The sequence below is a fragment of the Xenopus tropicalis genome, chromosome 4 (genome assembly GCF_000004195.4).
Source record: "Xenopus tropicalis strain Nigerian chromosome 4, UCB_Xtro_10.0, whole genome shotgun sequence".
In the NCBI taxonomy this organism is placed as follows: domain Eukaryota; kingdom Metazoa; phylum Chordata; class Amphibia; order Anura; family Pipidae; genus Xenopus; species Xenopus tropicalis.
The window spans coordinates 25,854,852-25,878,908 of record NC_030680.2 but is presented as its reverse complement, the minus strand read 5'-3'; the positions used below and the strand labels follow the sequence as shown (position 1 = coordinate 25,878,908).

The 24,057-nt window shown below is 38.0% G+C and overlaps 1 protein-coding gene across 1 annotated transcript in view; it reads right to left on the bottom strand.

Annotated features, from left to right (window-relative positions):
* Nucleotides 1–24,057, bottom strand: part of luzp2 (leucine zipper protein 2) — a 337,413-nt gene that overhangs the window by 52,288 nt on the left and 261,068 nt on the right. The window contains exons 8-9 of the mRNA XM_002936503.2: nt 23,469–23,543; nt 21,500–21,664 (exon numbers count right to left, since the gene is read on the bottom strand). Coding sequence (XP_002936549.1) covers nt 21,500–21,664; nt 23,469–23,543 — 240 coding nt within the window. The remainder of the gene's footprint in view (nt 1–21,499; nt 21,665–23,468; nt 23,544–24,057) is intronic.

Sequence of the window (24,057 nt, the reverse complement as noted above, 5' to 3'; positions counted from 1 at the left end):
CACTCACTCACCCACCCACCCTTTCACACACCCAGCCCTTCACACACTCACCCACCCACCCCTTCATGCACTCACTCACCCACCCTTTCACACACTCACCCCACCAATTCACCCCTTCACCAATCCACCCCTTCACATACTCACTCACCCACACCTTGTCATTACACAGCTATAAATACAGGGTAACAAAATGAGATTTAGCATCTAATCAGAAATGCAAGGGACAGCGGTGCAATATATAAAATATAGCACAATGTTCAGTATAGCAATATACATCAATAAAAAAATATGCAGCCTTTGTGGGATTTTTAATGTAATAATATGGATATGAACAATTCCCTAATAGGGATGAGTGAATTTTTTCGGCAGGCATGGATTCATAGTGTATTTTCACATTTCGCAAAAATTTGGCGCAAAAATATTCATTGCATGCCAAATAAAAAGTTGTGGTCACATCAAAAAAAGACACGGGCGACAAAGAATTTTGAGGTTTGCCTTTTGGTGTAAGAAAAAACGTCAGTTGTATTCAATCCATTTGGCGCGAGAAACAAAAAAAGAGAAGAAAACAGCTATTGACTCCAATGCATTTGGCACAAAAAGAAATGTCAATTGACAAATAATATGGCAAAAATGCCCATTAACTCCATTAGCAAAAAGTAAACAATTTTTTCTAAAGTTTTGCAAATTTTTTCACAAACCGAAACAGTTCAGTTCCGAGCATCACTAGCCCTGGCTAAAATGCAGCTTCAATGTTTTATATGTAGAAAATGAGTCTCGTGGCTTTGGGGGTCCTAATTTTATTTATGTTTTATTGCTTGGTAATATCTTGCCACAATTATTTTAATTAAAAAAACTGTTTCTAAACAAATATTGATCCAATAAAAAAATACTTTTTTTACATTTTGAATTTATAAAATGTTTTTTTTTTTTTTTTAAAAAACCCACAAACTTCAAATGTAATCAGTTCTGTTTTGTTTATTTTTACTAGAACCAAAATATAGAAACATATGGGCCCAGGTTACTCTACATAATCTCTGTATATGTTTCTACTGATTAATATACAAAAAAAATAACAATAATCAGTTAACAAACCATCAAACATTGATTACATTTAGATGTAAATGAAATAATATTCCTGAAAATAGCATCCTTCTTATAATTTGGTTATGCTGATTAACTAATTTTAGCACAAATTTGCTCTCTATTTGATGACTTACATCTCCAGAATCAATTTGCAACAATTTATTATCATAATAAAGTGACTCATTTAGCGTGAGTTATCTCATTAGAACAAGGAAATCACTGAACAATCTCCTTATATATGAGAACCCTGACCAACTAGCTGACTAGATATACACTAAAAGTTATACATCAAATGGTAGTGTGTTGGGGGTATCCTTAATGGAGAAGGATCTGGGGATTTTTGTAGATAACAAGTTGTCTAATTCCAGGCAGTGTCATTCTGTGGCTACTAAAGCAAATAAAGTGCTGTCTTGTATAAAAAAGGATGAAAACATAATTTTGCCTCTTTATAGGTCCCTGGTAAGGCCTCACCTTGAGTATGCAGTGCAGTTTTGGGCTCCAGTCCTTAAGAAGGATATTAATGAGCTGGAGAGAGTGCAGAGACTGCAACTAAACTGGTAAAGGGGATGGAAGATTTAAGCTATGAGGTGAGACTGTCGAGGTTGGGGTTGTTTTCTCTGGAAAAGAGGCGCTTGCGAGGGGACATGATTACTCTGTACAAGTACATTAGAGGGGATTATAGGCAGATAGGGGGGATGTTTTTTTTTTCCATAAAAACGATCAGCGCACCAGAGGCCCCCTCTTTAGATTGGAGGAACTTTCAGTTGAAGCAGCGCAGGGGGTTCCTCATGGTGAGGGCAGTGAGGTTGGGGAATGCCCTTCCTAGAGATGTGGTAATGGCAGATTCTGTTAATGCCTATAAGAGGGGCCTGGATGAGTTCTTGAACAAGCATAGTATCCAAGGCTCTTGTGATACTAAAATTTACAGTTAGAATTGATGTTGGTATATAGGTTTTATGTATGTGAGTGGATAGATAAGTCAGTATAGGTTTATGTGTGCTGGGTTTACTTGGAGGGGTTGAACTTGATGGACTCTTTTTTCAACCCTATGTAACTATGAAACTATGTAACTTACTTTATCTTTTAGGAACAAGACAACCTTTATTTCAGGTAGTCCTCAGGACGGTTTTGGACAAGAGCTGGTCCTTATTAGCAGATGGGAGGGGGAGTTTTTTTTCCTTTTTTTCCAGGTCAAAGAATTCCCTTGCAGGTCAGTAATCAACCAAGGGGTGTCAGGATTCCCTAGTATTTAAAAGGGAAGCCATTGCATGTTCTGTCTCTTTGGTCCCCACTTACTGCAGGAAGTGGCATGCTGATGAGCCTGGGATCGAGGTAGGTCACAGTAGGAAAAGATGGTCCTAGAAAGGTTTGTGATAGCTCACTCTCGGATTGAGAGGCAGGATCAGGGTAGCTAGTAGAGTAGCCAAAGGCTCTAACGAGGAAGAAAGGAAGACTAAAACCCTGTGGGTTCAATGCTGCCAGTGTAGGAACTCAAAGGCTCAGGGATAGGAGTTTCTTGAAGCAAGGGTTCACTGTGAGCTTCACCTAGAGCATGGAATTGTTTCACCAACTTAAGGACTACCTCTGGGATGTATTGAGCATTACAGCTGAAATATAAGAGTACCATCCAAGGGATGTAAGAATTTGAAGTATTTGAAGTCATTGATGTTTGTACCATCGGATCACCACCAACCATGAGATTATGAACCTTTTAGTGAGTAAACAGTTAATATTTTGTTTTAAGAATCACCGGTGCCCTAATTATTCTGTGTGTGTGTCTGGTTAACCCTTCCTGTGCTCTACTGGGAGTTGCAACTGGCAGAAGCAAGTCTCAGTAAGACCAAGTAAGGTATAGGGTATCAGTAAGTAAGCCATTTAAAAAAAAAAAAAAAATGTTACATAAAGATACTTATTTTTTCTGAAGGTTACCATTTCCTGTTATGCGAGCGAGAAGTTAAAAGGCTATTAATTCATGTCTTAGGGAGGCTCTTATCTCGGAATTAGATCTAAATAACTGTGGTTTTCAAGGTTCTGGATCCCCCATAGATTTTGACTTTATCTTCTTTGCATTTGAATGCTTTGCCTTTATTTACTATTCATACCTGCTCCACTCTGATAAATTACTTAATTAAATGTGTTGTCTTGCTAAACTAATGAAAAAACAATAGTTATTACTTCACTAGAAATTAGCCGTATAGGGCGGCCAGAGTCTGTTGAATAAATCTTTCCTAACAGTGACTGTTACTTATGATTATACAATTTATATAATTTGTAGGAGAATTAAACCTTATTGCTGCAAAATAATAGCAATGGAACTTGGTATATGTAATTTTAAAAAATGGAATTTTGTTTTTATAACATATAGGGGCACATTTACTAATCCACGAATCCGAATCACGAATGGAAAAAAATCAGATTGAAACGAAAATTTCTGAAGATCGCAAATATCACGAAAATGCTTACGAAAAAATCGTATCAGTCACGATAATATCGTATTGGCGATCCGAAAGTCACGTAATTATCGTACCAAACAATTGTAAACAGCGGTAAAACCTTTCCGATTTTTCCGTGCAAACGTCCGAAAAAGTCGTGAGGCATGCGAAAAAGTCGTGCGGCGAACGAAAAAGTCGTCCGGACGCCAGAAAAAATCAGCGAAAATACGCTCGGAGCGTTCACATGAGCGCTCGAGCATTCGTGCTTTTGTAAATGTGCCCCATAGAATTGAACTGGTATCATTAATAACAGGGATTCTCAAGTGCTGCTACTAGCAAGTCCAGGCAATACCATAGTGACAAATGATAGTAGAGCTTCTTGTGTCTTAGAAAGTATTGGAAATCATTGAGCTTTCCCTGATTATTACTTGCCTGTGTTAAATCCACTCTAGGGAACCCGATGAAGCTTCTGTTGTCAATAAACAATCTCAACAGGTAGCATTTCAGGTAACAAAAATACACAATTATTAGGGGTCAATTTATACTGTATATAATAAAGTTTCATATATGTATATAGGTTATGAGTTTATTGCATCAGGTTCATGTTGGCTCAGCTATGGGTGGCCCTACACAGGCTAATGTTAGCTGTGAATGTGGACAAACCAGACCAGGTTGGCGGCTTATTGGCCCATGTATGGGGCCAACATTACAGATAGATTAAGAGATATCTGGCCACGGAATCAGGTTTGAAATCCTATTGGGCACCAACCTCAGGACAGTAAACCACCTGCCCAGTCTCCCAATTGTGGTAATCAGAAAGAACAGGGATCCCCAACCTTTCTTACTCGTGAGCCACAATCAAATGTAAAAAGACTTGGAGAGCAACACAAGCACCATAAAGGTTCATGGAGGTGCCAAATAAAGGCTACGATTGGCTATTAGGCAGCCTCTATGCACACTATCAGCTTACAGGGGGCTTTATTTGGTAGGAAATCTTGTTTTTATTTAACCAAAACTTGCCCCCAAGTCAGGAATTCAAAAACAACTACTTGGTTTGGGGGCACTGAGAGCAACATCCAAGGGGTTGATGAGCAACATGTTAGAAGTAGAAGTAGACATGATTTAATATCATACCCAGCATTTGCACTACAGTACCTTCAGTAATAGCTGGAGAATGCAAGGAGAACTGCAGCAGAGTGAACTACCTCAGAATATGCAGTTGGCCAGAAGGTCCTGGTACAAAGGGCCTTGTTCCATCCACCTTGGTTTTATTCAACATCTTGCTGGGGAACAACTTAGATGAGTGAACTGAGATTGATAGACCTCATATAGCACTGCAGCCCAAAACTATTGCCGAAGGGGAACCATTTACTTTAACAGAGCAAAACTTGAGCTTTTACCCAATTGTTTGAGTTCTACGTTAGCTCAGCAAAAAACATTAAACCAGGCATGGAATGCTTAGCAGAACAATCTATTCACTACAGATGGGACTTTCCATATGCTTTGTTTACCACAAAGGATAAAAAAAATCTTTCATGTTCAAGACTCCATAAGACCTTCCATTACTCCAATAAAAATGAATTTGCCAAATGGCAAGCACAACTGATATTCCTACTTTTGCCACAAAGTTTCTAGAGGTCAAGGGCAGCCTCAAAAATAAAACTACACAGAACTACATGGATGGTGACAACCTAGGATACAACTAGAGATAAAATAGACGTTTGGGGAAAATACTGTAGAGAGATGATAAACTGAAAGATGATATAAGACACCTATTAATATACAGCAATCAGTTTATATAGACATTTATTGATTGTGGAATATTGTCTTACATCTCCCATAGCTGAGTTTAATGGATGCTTTTTTATATAAAAACATACAGACCAAAGAGAAAGAGGCACTTAATATTTAGTCTTGTCTCTGCAGAAAATTATCTTTGGAGGGTGGAGTTAATGAACAAGTAGCAATTCAAAGCAGTTATGCAAAAAAGGCCTAGAAAATATTAGTTATAATGATGTGAAAAGCCACTCAAGTGTATATGCTTTCTAAATAATTAAAGTAAAACTACCCCAGGCATTTTATTTGATGCACAAAAAGCAGACTTAATGAATAAATAAGCTAGGGCTTTATCTGCAATTAATGATTTAAAAGTTCCACAAAAGGGCTTTCCAAGCAATGTCCAAGTTATATTTAAAGCATGACATTTCTGATTTTGTCAACATAAAGCACAAGGAATGCAAACATTACAGTCATTTATATTCTAAACCTGTGATTTTAGTAGGAACGTAAATATTCTAAAGAACTGGCAGCCTACAAACTTGCCCCCAAGTCAGGAATTCAAAAATAACTACCTGGTTTGGGGGCACTGAGAGCAACATCCAAGGGGTTGGGGAGCAACATGTTGCCCCTGAGCCACTGATTGGGGATCACTGTATTAATGTATTAATCTGGTGCATGACAGGATTAGCGTCAATATGACGGGCCCCGCCCAATAACACAAAGCTCCTCCCCCTTCCTTAAAATTACAACCAAACCACATGTTACTTCTTGGGTGAAAAGGCCGCAGCTTTTTTACTAAACATGTAAAATAACGACCAACATAAACCAACAACAGTTAAGTGTAGGGCAATGTACAATCACATTTATATAACCTTTAACTATTAACTTTCGTAACATCTGATAGCCGCTGACGGCTGCGCACAATTATCCCCTAGAGTGAGGGGACAATTCCTTTCTAGGAATGGCTTTCGTCCATAACTCACACCCCTTCCACTGGGCCCCTTTCAACACTTTGGTCTGACCCCTATTCTGCCCTACACTTGATACAACTATCGCCCGCTCCCCACCCCAGGGGAGCCCCTCCCACTGCGACAGCACTCTATTAACTCCCCCCTACACTGCTACCCCGCTTGTTCTGGGGAGGGCAGACAGGAGCTGGTCAAGGTAAAAAGAGAACACACCCCTATACTTCCTTCCCATTTTAACCCCTTGTGTCTTCTCCTATCCCCACAGCAGCCCAGGAAACTACAACACCTATAATCCCTAACACCATCTTCCGGTTCCCTCCTCCCTAGCCCTGTCATGGCCCTGTCATTCCCAGTTACTGCCTCACACACCACAGGCATTCTTGAGTAGCTCAGTGTCAAAGGAGTGAGTACCTAAGACCTGCCTTGCCTTGGCAATAAATTCAGGGTATTAGGCTATTAGCTCAGTTGACTTGCAAGCAAGTGAAGGGTGCACAAATGTCCATCTATGTTCTACCTGAGTGTGACAGCCCATCTATTTGCATGCAATTTACTAACTAGCAATTGTATTTAGCACCACATTTTACAAAATTAAAATTTGTAGTTGTTTTGACACCATAGATTTTAGATATGATAAGTGCATCACTAGGTGCTTTAATAAGTGCAGAATTGTAGCCATAGAAATGCCACTAATGTACACAACTGTCCCATGTTCCACCCACATTGCCATGCTGTCTAATAACTCACATTAATCTTCCCCCTCGGGTATGTGGTCTCATTTTTTAAACCTAATTGCAGCTGGGATAATGACGCTAAACATCTGGAATTACATTATGGATAATAGCATGGCAAATTGCACCTTTATTTTGCTTGTTGCAATTGTTTAGTAAATGACTGCTCCAATGTATAATTCAGTTCATAGTGGACTAGAACAATACCTTAACATGATTCCAGTGTAATAATGGCTTGCCTATTTTAGCTGTAATTTTTAAATACAATTGTATAACTCAGAATCATTTCCATTTTAAATATTTAGGGGTATATTTATCATGCTGTGTAAAAAGTGTTGTTGCTCATTGCAGACAATCAGATGTTTTGCTTTTGTTTCCTAACTGTTGAAATCTAATTGCTGATTGGTTGCCCTGGGCAACATCACCAGTAATGCTAAAAAAAATTCAGGAAACGGTGAAAAATATGCAACATGCAGTTCAAGTCTATAGGCGTTCTTTTCAAGGCTTTTCAAGCTTTTTTGATGCACGCAACAATTTTTTTCTTACACCAAATGCATTAAAATCAATGGTCATTTTTTTGCCCCTAGTCCATGACTTTTTTTACGCTCATGTTTTTTTTCTTGCTCCAATACAGACAATGACTGTTTTTTGCCGCTGGTAGCGAAATGCAGAATTTTGCCGCAAATCCATGCCTGGTGAAATTCACTCATCACTACTAGGTAGTCATAGACGTGTACAACTGTAACCACCCACAAGTCCTGGTGCCAAAGGGGTTCTGATCCTATTTTTTTTCTTCTACTTATTTTATTAACTAATCATACACTGAAAAAGCTGGTATATTGGGGCAAAGCTAAAAGTGGAACAGGAAATTCTTAAATAACTGCCTAAAAGTTATGAAATGTTGACTTGATGTCACATGTAGAATCTCTCTACCAGCATATTTCCATCCATACCCCTCTGTGCTTTAAGTAAAACACCTGTTATAAGGATTTTTTTTAAAAAAAAAACAGGAAACACAACAGAAATAGAAAACACAAAGAAAATGGAAGAATAACAGCTATAAAATATGGGAGAATGAAAAATTATGAGAAAACATGGTCAGATTGGAGAAGTCAATAGGATAAGATGTAAATAAGGATAGAAAAACATTACCACTATACTTAAAAAAAAAAAAAAAGGCACCAGCAGAAACTCTTAACAAGTGATAAGAGAACATAGAACGCATGTATTTCTACCTGCTTCCCCTCCCCGTCCCATAGGCAGCTCTCCACAGTACGAGATATGTTTATTAACCTGACATGTTGTGTCTGCTAGGATTATTACGTTTGATGTATAACAAAGGATCAGAAGGACTACTATGTCATCTACTAATGTTACATTTTTCTGAATGTTCCCCCCTCCCTTACCCCTCCCTTCTTCCTTTCTGTACCCCTATACCCCTAAATCTAAATAAAGACTAAAAAGTATGGAATATGGTACTAGAATAGTCTCACTAAAATGGTACAATAACCATCTGTTTTACATCCAAGGGAGTACCCACAATGCAGCTGGAGAATTCTTACATGGAGTGAATGACCAGGACACTGAATGTTCCATGCAAACCAAACAAAAACTTCTTTATTGAATTCCAGACAGCTAATGGTCTGATAAGATCAGTAGCAAAGACCATAAAGGTTTCAGGGTATGCATCCCCTGTAATAACATTAGAGGCCAGGCGGTCATACACTCTGGGGGCTTTAACACCAGTATAGGCGATCCCACAGTGGTGTCTTGCTCCCTGGCATACCACCTGTGCCCCTAAACAAAAGGTTTAGTCACCATGGGGTTATAACCCCTTTCACCTTGGTGGAGCAAAAAGCTGCTTGACTAACCTGCCTTTCACTCTTTAAGCAACTATGACATTAACTAGCTTATCTCTAACTTGATCTAACTAGTACACAAGACTAGTAACCACCTCCAAGTGAGCTCGCAGAGTCCCAGAAAAAGTCCTTGAGCACACTTTTAGATTGCTACCTACTGGGCATTTCTAGAAACTGAGTGACACTGAATTTCCGGGGTTGCTACATTAAATTTACCTATTTTAAAAACAAAACGCCTGTAGCTGGCAAGGGCAAAGTAAAGGGCACTTGTGGTGAGATGTTATAAGATATACAAGGTCCTTCGGAAAACACAGGCACACTTTAATCACACTTGGCCATTTTCCTCTAATGAAGTTTGTGCATTTTATCATTTAGACTATATCTAAGTTATGGATTTTTTTGACACAATACATATAATATTTTTATCTTTGTATAGCTGTTTGAAGTGGTAAACCAAAGAGCATCAAGAACAAACAGTGAACCATTCGGGGCAGTGGGAATCAAACAATGTTAACAGCAATTTATCTGAAAAAAAAGTCTCTCGCTCATTTCCAGGATTCAATAAAGCAAAATGTTCTGCCGTTGCTTAGAAACGCTCTACAGCCCGTTCTTCAACCTATTCATAATTATTTGCTAGGAAATATAGTTTTCAGTTTCCTAACAAGTGAAGTGTGATACAGTAAATGAAATGTGAAAACAAGAACCATAAAGAAGATAAGAAACGCAATAAATACTAAAAGAAAATTACACCAGCGATATATAGTTTTCTTGGGATCCATGGTGCATGGTCAGTGGAAGGAGGGTTAAGAGGAAGAGATCATTAAGCAATGGTAGTATAGGTATTCCTTTACATTATGGTTATTATTGCGGGAAGAAACTAAAAGTATAAGGCAACATTTGTAATGTCTTCTGGCAAAAGTGCAAGAGTACTAAGGTAGGGCAAGAACACACCCTCAATACTCATGCAGAGAGCAGGACCGGAACTAGGGGTAGGCAGAAGAGGCAGCTGCCTAGGGCGCAACGATTGGGGGGGCGCCAGGCAGGAGCCTCTCCTGCCTACCCCTAGTCTGTGTGCTCTGTTATCATTGCCCCCACCGCTTGTGATTACTCGGCGGGGGCAATGAATTATCGCTTCACAACCCCCCTGCACACATCCAAAACCGGGGAGGGGGGTGCGTTAGCACAGGTGCAGGGGCGAGGTGGCTGACCAGGTTGCCTATGGCGCCCGGTCGGCTCGGCCCGCCCCTGGCAGAGAGCACATCTGCTCAGGGTCTGGCTGTACTCTGCACTTAGCAACGGATAAGAAATCTAGTAAGGTTTACAGGGAAGGCAGCAAGCACAGGGCCCCAATGTGGCCTCTGTCCACTGCCACTGTCTAACTTGCACACCTGGAGGAATGCAGGCAGCACTGTAGTCATGAGGTTGTCCATAGGACTCTGTGCTCTCAAACAGAGGGGATAGACCTACACCAATGAATTTAGGCATGTTGCTATTGCCACACTTGGGGGCTGATTTACTAACCCACGAATTCGAATCCGAATTGGAAAAATTCCGATTGGAAAACGAACATTTTGCAACTTTTTCGTATTTTTTGCGATTTTTTCGGCGCCTTTACGGCTTTTCGGAAATTATCACGACTTTTTCGTTACCAATACGATTTGCGCGAAAAAACGCGAGTTTTTCGTAGCCATTCCGAAAGTTGCGATTTTTTCGTAGCGTTAAAACTTGTGCAAAAAGTTGCGATTTTTTCGTAGTGTTAAAACTTGCGCAAAACGTCGCGCCTTTTAAGTTTTAACGCTACGAAAAAAGCGCAACTTTTCGCGCAAGTTTTAACGCTACGAAAAAATCGCAACTTTCGGAATGGCTACGAAAAACTCGCGTTTTTCCGCAAAAATCGTATTGGTAACGAAAAAGTCGCGATAATTTTCCGAAAAAATCACAAAATACCGATCATTACGAAAAAAACGCAATCGGACGCATTCGGCCCGTTCGTGAGTAAGTAAATGGGCCCCCAAGTTTATATCGTTAAATGAACATTATCATTTACATATCTAATCCCAAACTTGGAACATTTGGTCTTACAGACTGTTCTTTATGGTCCATGAGCTGGAAGCAAGAATGAGCAAGAACATAAATTCTACTTACATTTCTAGCATGGGTAGTAAGGGATAAAAAATCCATATCAAACAAAAATCGCAGTACCAAATTTCAGTTTAAAAAAAATCAAATTTTTATTCAAATATCCATATTAAAAACATACAGGCCCCACAAGATGCCACCTTATGCGTTTCGTACCCTTCTGGTACTTAGTCATAGGTATTTGTGTCCCCATAGGTTCCAAGACACACAGTGCTTTGAATAAAAATGTGATTTTTTTTTGTTTGGGATACTTGTTTGATATGGATGTTTGATTTGCTCTTTAATCTGGGGGCTGTAACCCATTAACATTGGCCCTTTTTGACTGCCCATTTAGGATCCTTATTATGAATAAGTTGTGAATAGTAAGGGATAAACTCATGATCCCGGCCTGCTGGTATCTCTAGACTGGAGTCTTGGACAGTGAATAGTGGTCTGGGGATTTGGATGGAGGTGTTGAAGCCACTAGCCTTTGCCCTTGGGTACAAGTGGTTCAAGCTAGGTCTCTATCGTTTAGTGCTGGTTCATAGTGAATTCCTTAGCACCGTTAAGGCTTTTTGCAGTAGTTTACAATGCACATTTTACTTTTAATATATGCTGTCTAAAATAGCTTTCATTTTTTCCCAATATATGACAGGTTAATGCAAAAAAGTTTTGTTATGTAAAAAAAAGCTTTAGTTTGGTTGCAAAGTTTAACTTTATAGTAGTTTTTAAAAAAGAAAAAAAAGCACTTTAATGCTTTTATATTTTCAGCAGAATACTAAAATACTGATTTACTTCAAATGCTGTTTTATATTTTCTTATAACACAAAATTCACTGCATAATAAGGTTGAAAACACAGCATGAAACATGTTGGCTGAATTTGTCTATGTGTTTGCACTTCTAAGTGATAATCAGAAGTAGTTTAGCTGCTTACCATTAGTGTTAGAGAAAAATGCCAAGAGTCTATTGCATTTAATATTGATTCTCTGTTCTGATGGCACATAATGAATGGCAGGATTCTGGATTTTCTGGCAAGTTACCCATCTATTATAAAGAGAAAAAAAACCAACTCATGACAGATCATGCATTTGTGCCTTTTCCACCTCTCTATGTTCTCCGCAGGCAGACAGTGTACAGGGCTTCTTCTAATGCATTATACATGGCTGGTGTTCAGCACTGACTGGCATGAGAAAGTTCTATCTGAACTCAACAGTAGTTTCTCTTTCTCCGACAGGTTGTATAAGGATAATGGCATTGTCTTGATAATTATATTAGCTACAATATATAAAAGATAAAGTTAGGTGATAATAATGTTCCCCATACGTGTGTTTGACAATAATGGAATAGTGAGACTAGATAGACAATAGCTTGAACTTCACCAGTAGGTGTAAGTAGGGTTAAAATCCCTCAGATGTCAACTGGAGTTTCTCTTGAAGACATTTCGCTAGTCATCAGACTGTCTTTCTCAATTCAGAATAACTTATACAAGAAACTTTCTGAAATAAAAACCCTGGAATGTTTCTCCAATCAGAATAATCTGTTTATCATAACCAACATGGGGTCAGGGATCTCACAGAGGTAAGGTGTTGATTGTATTAGCATGATTAGAGCTATGAGGTGTTAGTAAACCATCCTGAAAGCATTGTACGTGGCAGACAATAGATATAGGACCTCTAGATAGACAATAACTTGTACTTCACCAGTAGGTGTAAGTAGGGTTAAAATCCCTCAGATGTCAACTGGACTTGCTGAGTTTCTCTTGAAGACATTTCGCTAGTCATCAGACTGTCTTTCTCAATTCATAATGACTTATACAAGAAACTTTCTGAAATAAAACCCTGGAATGTTGCTCCAACCAGAATAATCTGTTTATCATAACCAACATGGGGTCAGGGATCTCACGGAGGTAAGGTGTTGATTGTATTAGCATGATTAGAGCTATGAGGTGTTAGAAAACCATCCTGAAAGCATTGTACGTGGCAGACAATAGATATAGGACCTCTAGATAGACAATAACTTGAACTTCACCAGTAGGTGTAAGTAGGGTTAAAATCCCTCAGATGTCAACTGGACTTGCTGAGTTTCTCTTGAAGACATTTCGCTAGTCATCAGACTGTCTTTCTCAATTCAGAATGCCTTGTACAAGGAACTTTCTGGAATAAAAACCCTGAAATGTTGCTCCACTCAGAATAATCTGTTTATCATAACCAACATGGGGTCAGGGATCTCACAGAGGTAAGGTGTTGATTGTATTAGCATGATTGGAGCTATGAGGTGTTATTAAATCATCCTGAAAGCATTGTACGTGGCAGACAGAAGATGTCAAATCTCTATTTAAGCTTGCTTTTAGTGATGAGCAAATCTGTCCCGTTTTGCTTTGCCGAAAAATTTGCGAATCTTTCAAAAGATTTGCGAAGCAGCGAAAAATTTGCGAAAATGTCGCACGGCTATTCTTTTGTCGCGTGGCTATTCTTGTCGCATGCGGCTATTCTTTTATCGCCCGCAGCTATTCTTTTGTCGCCTGTAGCTATTCTTTTGTCGCCCGCGGCTATTCTTTTGTCGCCCGCAGCTGTTCTTTTGTCATCCGTGGCTATTCTTTTGTCGCACGACCGTTTCCCAAAACAATCCGCCAATGGCGGAACGCATAAATTCGCCCTGAATCCATACCTGGCGAAACATTTTGCCACTACTTACTTTTTCTCCATTTTCACATATATGGCTTCTTTAACAACTCTTTTGAACCAGTCCTCCTCCATGTCCAGAATGTAAACTTGGCAGTCTTCAAACGTGTGTCCTTTTTTTTTCCTTTAGATGTAGGTACACAGCTGAGTTCTGACCAGAGGAGATGGCTCTTCTGTGCTGTGCCATATGCTGGTGTAACTCTTGTTTAGTTTCTCCCAAATACAAATCAGAGCACTCCTTACCGCACTGTACTGCATTCATAATGTTACTATTCTTATGCTTTGATGTTGGGTCTTCTGGGTGAACCAGTTGCTGTCTCAGTGTATTGCTGGGATTTGACTTATTGTTAAAAACACAGCAAGTCCAGTTGATTTGACTTATTACTACAAGATATACCATGACCTTGATGAATGAAAACCTTCACAGACATAGCCAAACTGTTGCCTGTCTAGGTCACAGTTGAGAGGATTAGGTCATCATTGTTATTTGAAACTCCTAGTTCCTGGAATGTTAGATGGTAAGAGCTTGACAATAACCTTGAGGTAACTGAACAGAAAGCTGTAATACTGCCAGTGTTGTGTGAATGTTGTGTGAATGACCTTGACATATGAAGTAATTGTTATGTGAAATAAGCAAAAACAAACAAGAAGACATACCATCACATTGCTACTATGAGCATTTAGATAGAATCTCTAGCATGCAGTAATATACACACCATGTCAAAGGGAACAAAAGCTCCTTCATTTCGTTATTGCAAAAGTGAATAAATAGAAGTCGTAAATGTTTATCTGAAATCTCACTGAGCCTAAATGACTTGATTTAAGTTTATTTAGGCAGCAGAACAAAGGTACCAGTTGATGCCACTGTTGCAACCACTAGTGCAACCACATTGCACTATAAGGGGCTCATTTACTAAACAATTTTGAGATAATTTCATATTTTTTCGAACTTTTTTTCAAGTTATAGAACATTTAGGAATGTATGGGAATAGTTTGTTAAAATTCCACGAGTTTTTCGTTAAAAAAAACACAAAAAAAATCATTATCAATATTTTGGGCAAAGACTACGAACAGTTTGGAATTCTTTAAAGCTTTCATTAAACTTTTCGCTAGGTTTGATCTGTTGAGTCCCATTGTGTCTTATGGAAGGCTTTCAGAGCCAGACATGGAAGGTATCAAAGCCAGAAAGGTTTTCAAGGCTTAACAAACTTTGTCACTTTTTTTGTGACAATTGCAAGACATTTTAGAACATCAGAAATTATCGTGGTTACTACAAATATTTACCATATCGTGATTTAAGCCCAGAAAAACATCGGATTGTAGTAAATGTGCCCCTATATGTCTGTGTCAAAGAAAACATTTTACATGTGCTAGCCAGGAAAAACTGCTTCCCTTTACTGCTTGGGCCAAAAATTGACTAAGGTCTCAAAATGTTATTAAACCTTGGTCCTAGATTCCCATCCACAATTCTCTTTTTCAAGGAATTGCACAGTGCCTTGTTGTATCAGTGTATTGCCAATATGGCGCAGTGTGGCACATTCGTAATGCCAATTTAGTGCCAATATGATACAGTATTAGTGCAGTAGTGATGAGCGAAATTTTTTGTCAGACATGGATTTGCAGCAAATTTGTGCACTTCACCATTAGCATGCATGCCAAAACCATTATCGCACCCCTCCAAAAAATTGTCACGTGCATCTTTTTTTATGCGCACGTAATTTTTATTTATGCCCATCATTTTCTGCATTGCGCAAATCTTTCCAAAGTTTTGCAAACTTTTCGGCGAAGCGAAATGGTGCATATGTAACTCTGGTGTAGTGCATGTGTATTTATCCATCTTTATTTATGAAGTGCTACTTACGTACTCAGTGCTTTACAGTAGAATAGATTAATACAAACAGGGGGTTATAAAAATAATAATAGATCATTACAAAGTATAACAATAAATACAAATAAATACAAGGTACAGTTGCAATAAGTTAAGAATAAAAGAGACAAGAGGATAGAGATCCCTGCCCCATAGAGCTTACAATTTATGTATCAGTGCAGTGCCATTGTGATACCAGTGGTGCCAATATGGTGCCATGTAGTGCTTAAGTAGTACAGGTATGGGATCCCTTATCCAGAAACCTGTTATCCAGAAAGTTCCAAATTACGGAAAGCCCATCTCCCATGGACTGCATTATAAGCAAATAATTACAATTTTTAAAAATGATATCCTTTTTCTCTGTAATAATAAAACAGTACCTGTACTTGATCCTAACTAAGATATAATTACCCCTTATTGGGGGCAGAACAGCCCTATTGGGTTTATTTAATGGTTAAATGATTCCCTTTCTCTGTAATAATAAAACAGTACCTGTACTTGATCCTAACTAAGATATAATTACCCCTTATTGGGGGCAGAACAGTCCTATTGGGTTTATTTAATGGTTAAATGATTCCCTTTTCTCTGTAATAATAAAACAGTACCTGTACTTGATCCTAACTAAGATATAATTACCCCTTATTGGGGGCAGAACAGCCCTATTGGGTTTATTTAATGGTTAAATGATTCCCTTTTCTCTGTAATAATAAAACAGTACCTGTACTTGATCCCAACTAAGATATAATTACCCCTTATTGGGGGCAGAACAGCCCTATTGGGTTTATTTCATGTTTAAATGATTCCCTTTTCTCTGTAATAATAAAACAGTACCTGTACTTGATCCCAACTAAGATATAATTACCCCTTATTGGGGGCAGAACAGCCCTATTGGGTTTATTTAATGGTTAAATGATTCCCTTTCTCTGTAATAATAAAACAGTACCTGTACTTGATCCTAACTAAGATATAATTACCCCTTATTGGGGGCAGAACAGTCCTATTGGGTTTATTTAATGGTTAAATGATTCCCTTTTCTCTGTAATAATAAAACAGTACCTGTACTTGATCCTAACTAAGATATAATTACCCCTTATTGGGGGCAGAACAGCCCTATTGGGTTTATTTCATGTTTAAATGATTCCCTTTTCTCTGTAATAATAAAACAGTACCTGTACTTGATCCCAACTAAGATATAATTACCCCTTATTGGGGGCAGAACAGCCCTATTGGGTTTATTTCATGTTTAAATGATTCCCTTTTCTCTGTAATAATAAAACAGTACCTGTACTTGATCCCAACTAAGATATAATTACCCCTTATTGGGGGCAGAACAGCCCTATTGGGTTTATTTAATGGTTAAATGATTCCCTTTTCTCTGTAATAATAAAACAGTACCTGTACTTGATCACAACTAAGATATAATTAATCCTTATTTGAGGCAAAATGAGCCTATTGGGTTTATTCTATATTTAAATGATTTTTAGTAGACTTAAGGTATGGAGATCCAAATTGCAGAAAGATCCCTTATCCGGAAAACACCAGGTCAGATAACAGATCCCATACCTGTACAAGTGTAGTGCATATTTAGTATCAATGTAATTCCAATATTGCCAATATAGTGCCTATGTAATGCAAGGGTAGTGGTAGGATAATACTAGTACAGAGCTGTCAACTCTCCCAGATTATTTAGGAGTTATCTGATTTTGATGCAACCAGCATGTATGTTTGCTGCTGCCCCTTCTTAAGGTGAAAAATATTGGGAGGTATAACACATTCAGTTTTGAGATTAACCAAGAAAAAGCATTATTATTCAGCAAAGTCTCAATTGTGTAACAAAAAATAATAAATTGAGACTCTGATATACAGCATCTTAGAGAGGCTCCGCACTCAATTACTGGTGTCAGCACAGGCCTCTCTTTAAAAACTGCAAATTTTGGGGGGGGGGGGACATAAAAATGTAAATATTACACGTTGTGTAAAAGTGTGTGTTTAAGCTGCATCAGTAATGCTTTGAAGCTGATGTATTTGTGGGCAAAACAAGATTTCTATCCCTGGCAGATTAGCTGCAGCATATCAAACAGGACAGATTTAATGAGAGATTTTTCTGCTGGGAGTTTTATCATTATGTAAAAAAAATACATGTCCATAAATAAATAAATAGCCTTTAGAACAAAATGTGTTTTTCCTCAACCCAAAGGGAAAAAAAAACAACCATCGTTTCAGCTTCATACAAGGCACTTAATAAAACACAGACTCATTCACACCATAAAAATAATATCAAAATGTTTATGTGGCGTGATATTTCCTGTTTGTGGTTCATAATGGATTCAAAAGTCTCCTCCTTCTAATACAGAGATGTTGGGCTATGAATGCGCCGTGCTAGTTGGTTGTAAAACTATAAATTAAAGAAACACAAAGGAGATGGTTTCCTAAATTCTTATAAATTATATGGCATACATAGAGATAAACCTTCTGAAATTTAGTTTACTCACATCTGGTTTAGCAAAGGCAAACTAAGGATTACTTGACAAGTTAATAAACCAATGTAAAATGAGCCGCTATTTATTGGAAAATAACATACAGTATATACCTGATATAACTCTAACCATTCTTTAAAGAGCTCCATAGAAACCACTAATATACCTATCACTGTAATCTGTTCCTTCCTTCCTATTTATGAATAAATACCATTTTATATGCTGAAATCCAGCATCAATCTGTATCATTTGAAATCCAGGCAGGGGAGGAGGGACTAAAACACATTGTAACAAATTGTACAAATTGTAACAATTTCTCTACAGCTTACAGACAGCATGCAGGAACTACATAACCCACAATGCATTGCACTGTGATGTTCCTTTCCTTATTGACATCACGTGTGCAAGGAATTGTGGGATTGGGAGGGTGCAGGCTGAAGGCAGGATGAGGACAGGCGACTACTGTTACATTTTATCCGAGTCTCAAAGTAGTCGGGAAGATCAGCAGGACAACAGGGAGTGAGGCTTAGGGAATTGTTCCAAACCATATTATGACATTAAAAATCATGAAAAGGCTGCATATTTTTCAATTGATGTATAGGGCAAAGTTGCTTGAAATTATATTTACTTTACGCTTAAGTTGTGTTTGGGTGGAAATCCCCTTAAAAAATACCCATTGCGAAAAGGTCGGCTCCATCAATCGTAATTGTTGTGGGTGTAACTTACCCTTTAATGTGGGTAAAAATCATTCTGATTGCACTTTGCATATTGTACAGGTATGGGATCCCTTATCCGGAAACCCATTATCCAGAAAGGTCCGAATTATGGAAAGCCCGTCTGCCATAGACTCCATTTTAATCAAATAATAGAGAATTTTAAAACTGATTTCCTTTTTCTCTGTAATAATAAAACAGTACCTGTACTTGATCCCAACTAAGATATAATTACCCCTTATTGGGGGCAGAACAGCCCTATTGGGTTTATTTAATGGTTAAATGATTCCCTTTTCTCTGTAATAATAAAACAGTACCTGTACTTGATCCCAACTAATATATAAATAATCCTTATTGGATGCAAAACAATCCTATTGGGTTTAATTAATGTTTTATTGATTTTTTTAGTAGACTTAAGGTATGGTGATCCAAATTACGGAAAGACCCCTTATCCGGAATACCCTTGGTCCCAAGCATTCTGGATAATGGGTCCTATACCTGTACTACATTTCTAATTTACCTTATGTTCAAAATTGTTCAATAATTTGCTTCTGCACTGCCTCATGGGCAGGTTCTGTCTTACTGCTCCTCCTACTTCTCCAACATAGATAAGCAAAAACCTAATTACACATACAAGAAAATTCTCCAATGAGAATTCTGCTGACCAAAAACGTAATTGTAGAATTCACCAATAGTGATGCGCGCCATAAAAACGACGCTCATTCAATTTCTCGAAGGGTTTTTTCATTGGTGGATTCCATTGCATTTTAATGGGCAGTTGGCTCTGGGGAACTGCAGAAAAGTTTTAATTTGTAATAGTCATTTGAGCATAAAACCCTCATTTAGGCAATATATAAAAGGAAAAGGAAATTCCAGTAGAACATGCTGTAGTTGTCTGATTAATAGTTGGCTACCAACTTTGCTGAGGTTAGGCTGAAGAATCATGGCTTGTTCCATTAAAATGGGTGAAGACAGCTGCTTTTGTTGATGTAGGCTGCCCGTTTGTGCCTTTGCTATTGAGCATGTCCACTGCTCCACCCCCTCCACTTGAGAGCTAGTTGTAGCTTCAGAGATGTGATGGGTCACATTGAAGGCTGATCATCATCACATGTCTGATCATGTATGTTCAATTGGATATATGTAGGAGGAGAAGTGGAGAGCTCCTCTTCACTCAACTCACTCTTCATAAGCACTGAGCAAAATATGAATAGCACATGAGTTCAAGGGGTTGGTCACCTTTGGGTTCATTTATAGTACAGGTATAGGACCCATTATCCAGAATGCTCGGGACCAAGGGTATTCCGGATAAGGGGTCTTTCCATAATTTGGATCTCCACACCTTAAGTCTACTAAAAAATTAATAAAACATTAATTAAACCCAATAGGATTGTTTTGCATCCAATAAGGATTATTTATATCTTAGTTGGGATCAATTACAAGGTTCTGTTTTATTTCTACATAAAAAAAGAAAATCAGTTTTAAAATTCTGAATTATTTGCTTATAATGGAGTCTATGGGAGACGGGCTTTCCGTAATTCGGAGCTTTCTGGATAACGGGTTTCCGGATAAGGGGTCCGATACCTGTACAATGTAGAGAGTAATATTCTGAGACAACTTGCAAATGGTCTTCATTTTTTATTATTGGTAGTTTTTTTTTTTGTTTCGCAGCTCTCCAGTTTGGAATTTCATCTGGTTGCTAGGGTTACCTTGGTAACCAGGCAGTGGTTTGAGAGAGTGACTGATATATGAATAGTAGAGGGGCTGAAAAGAAAGACAAGTAATAAAAAGTAACAACAACAATAAAATTGTAACCTCAAAAAGCAATAGTTTTTTGCTGCTGGGGTCAGTGACCCCCATTTGAAAGCATTATTAGTGCTACATAATATTCTTAGAGAATTCAGTAACATACTTTATCATTTTTCTTTACAGCTCTCAGCAGCACTTAAAAACAGAAACGACTTTTTAGCAACATTAGATACCACAGTACTGATTCCATACCATGTGATGCAAAGACTTGTCTAGCTTACCAACATTAGAACTTATAACATTACAATGTAAAACATTTTTGGTTATCTAAATGCAAAATGGATAAAACAATTCTTTATAGTAAAAAGGTAAATCTGTATATTCATTTTGTTTTTACTTCTACTTCCATCATTTGACCTGTTTATCCCAAGAAATAACAAAAACCTACAGTAGATCTTTAGATAATTAAAAAGACAGACAAAAAGTTCAGCGCAAACCCTACTCATTGAAGTTGTGTTGAACGAGGAGAAACGGCACTGCCATTGGCTCATATGAGGCTGTTTGCTCAAATACAAATCAAGGGCAAATATGTGCAAGGTTACATTAACCAATGAATGGACAGAGGCATGTCTTTTGCTCCCACAATTCCTGTTATATAACAAGCTACATTTTTACCTGTCACGTGATAGTAGTTCAAGGTAAAAGATGTAAATGGAACATATTCAGTGATATGTGTAGGCCAATTTGATAGGATTCTGTGATAGGCCACTTATTAGGGTGAACATTCCTGTTGATTCATTTATTTTTCAGAACATATAGTTTTTCTATAACTAGGGTCGGGTCTGTTAACTAACATTTGAGATACCCATATCAACCAATCAGAACTTTCTAACTTTCTAATTAGCAAATTGCTAATTGGTTGCTATCGGCAATATCGCTGGTGATATTAATCCCCAGGGGTGATATTAGACCAAAGTGAATTCAGAGCCCGTGTCTTTTTTCCTGTCTACACAAATGTGTTGCATATAGGGAGAACTTTTGATGTACCTCTGATTTTGTTGTTTCTAATGGCACTTTTGTAGTATTTGTTGCTGAAGATGCCGACCGCTCTCTTGGCTTTGAAGTGAACATGCTCATGGCCGGAGGTTGATTGTGCAGAACAGAAGACAGGCAGAGTGAAACTGTCTCTTTTAGTGCCTTCAGCTGGGACTCCTTTGAAAACAAAAAAGTAAAGAGTTTATTCAGTAGGAACCCACTGAGTTTACAGTGTACAATAATAAAGAATTATAATGAATAATTTGCTATCTTTAACAAATTTTTCCACCACTAGATACTCTACCTTCATATTCTACCCACTAGTTACACGTGCCATGAAACTGTAGATATGCATCCCAAATAACACTCACTAGTTCTAGAAAATTACTGCCACTTCTCATGGGTGTTGGACTGCTCAACAATACATAGCAATGGAACCAACTATCATTAAACTTCCCATGATGTCAGTAATGATGGTGGCCTACTACCACCAAATATATATTCTTGAATAAAAAATGAGCAATATAAAACAACAGGGATCATTGGAAGGAAAACAGGCTTTACTCCAATAATTTGAGCTTCAGCCAATCGGATATTCCAGGAATAAAACTTGGATTCCATATTTGTTCATAACCCCTTCCCTGACTCTACTTATGATGATCAGAAACTTGGTTTCCTTTCCAGAATTCTTGGCTCATTAATAAATCATGGAGACCTAAGGCAAAATACAGCCAGTTACTGTTTATAATTCATTGATAAGTGAGAGAAGTATTAGATTCAAAAACGTGAGGTCACAGGTTGCTATCCTAAAGCTAAAAATAAAGGCAAGTGATGATGGGGGCAAAGGACCATAACAGAGCAACTAAACATTGGTAACAGATCAGACTTTTAAAACAGATCAGTAAGTAGTCTTGAAAAGGCAACAATATTTTCTTAAATTAACAGTCAACAGTAAATGGAAAGACAATTTTTAAGCCTCAGAATGATCTTCTTCTATGAAAAAAATAAGCAGAAAGGTTTAAATTTTTAAATACCAAAGGAGTCATTTATAAACACTGGCAAATTGGCATTGGGGCAGTAACTCATGACAACCAATCAGATGATTGCTTTCACTGTTCAACCAGCAGCTGGCTGGAAAAATCCAACTAGTGATAAGCACATTTTTCAGCAGGCAAAAATTTGCCCCGAAAAAATGTGTTGCGTGTAAAAAAAAAATTGCGGTCACGTTTAAATAGGCACGGTCGCGTCAAATTGGGCGCGGTCACATAAAAATGGGTGCAGTCACGTCAAACTAAAAGAAGCGTGCGACAAAATGGTCAATTACACCTGCATTTTGCGAATTTCTCACCGTTTCACCAATTTTCTGGTTGTTTCTAGCCATGAGTGAATCTGCCTCATTTCACTTCGCCGAAAAATTCGAGAATGACAGCAAAATTTGCGAAACGGCGAAAAAATCACGAAATGTGTTTGTCGCATGATTTTTTTGTTGCTAACGCTAATAGGAAAGTGGGCGTTCATCAGAGTAATATTATAGCCCCATGTCCTTACCTGCTAACTCTGTAGGAATACTTCTGGGGACAAAGTAGAGATTAGAGGGAGTAGAGGGATTTTTCGCGAAACAGACGACAAAATTTGGTGTGGAAAAATTCGCCATGTGTCAAAAAATTGTCGCCTGCGTTAAAAAAAATTGTCACCCGTGTCAAAAAAATGTTGCACGTCAAATAAAATAGTTGCACGCATCATGTTTTTGACATGTGTGACAATTTTTTTGGACACCCAACATTTTCGCCATTTCGAGAATTTTTCACAGTTTAAATTCATGAATTTTTCGCAGAAGCAAAACGGGACAGATTCCCTCAGTCGTTAGCGGCAAAGTTAATTCTATTCATGAATATATATTTTCTATTAACTTAGAATAACATTACCCCTATGCTGTGTCTGTTTCCTTTTTTAACAGTGCATCAGGTTCCATTTCACTTACCTTATCAAGAGAAGCCTTTTCCATCTCCTCTTTTGCTATGGTTAGTTTTTGCTCCAGATCAGTCAGCTGTTGTGCCTGTTATACAAAATGATAGGAAAACTTTAGACATTCACTATAGAATTCAGATATAATAACATTCCAGGCGATGGCATCACATGACAGACCGCATTGCTGGTTATACAGTATGTGGCACTTCAATACAGAAAGATACCACCATTAATGTCAGTGTAATTTATAGATGTACATGCCCATTTCTAATGCATTGTTTAAATGACTAATTATGAACTCACAGATGGTGGCTCAAACATACATCTGTCTGTACAGGAAACCCTATAAAAATGATTTGTACCCTCATAATACACAAAATAAGGTTGAGCATTAAAAAATACAAATGGTTGTTAGGGGAATACACCTGCATTGTGTGTGATACAATATTAATGCCTTGCAATGTATGTATGGCAGTAGCATATGTCTGATCCCTTGCTAGTGCCATAACAATATGTGGTATGGATCCTCACTGTTATAACTGTACATATAAAGGCAGCCACTATATGTTCTGAAGCTGTATATAATCACCATTAATGTTCCC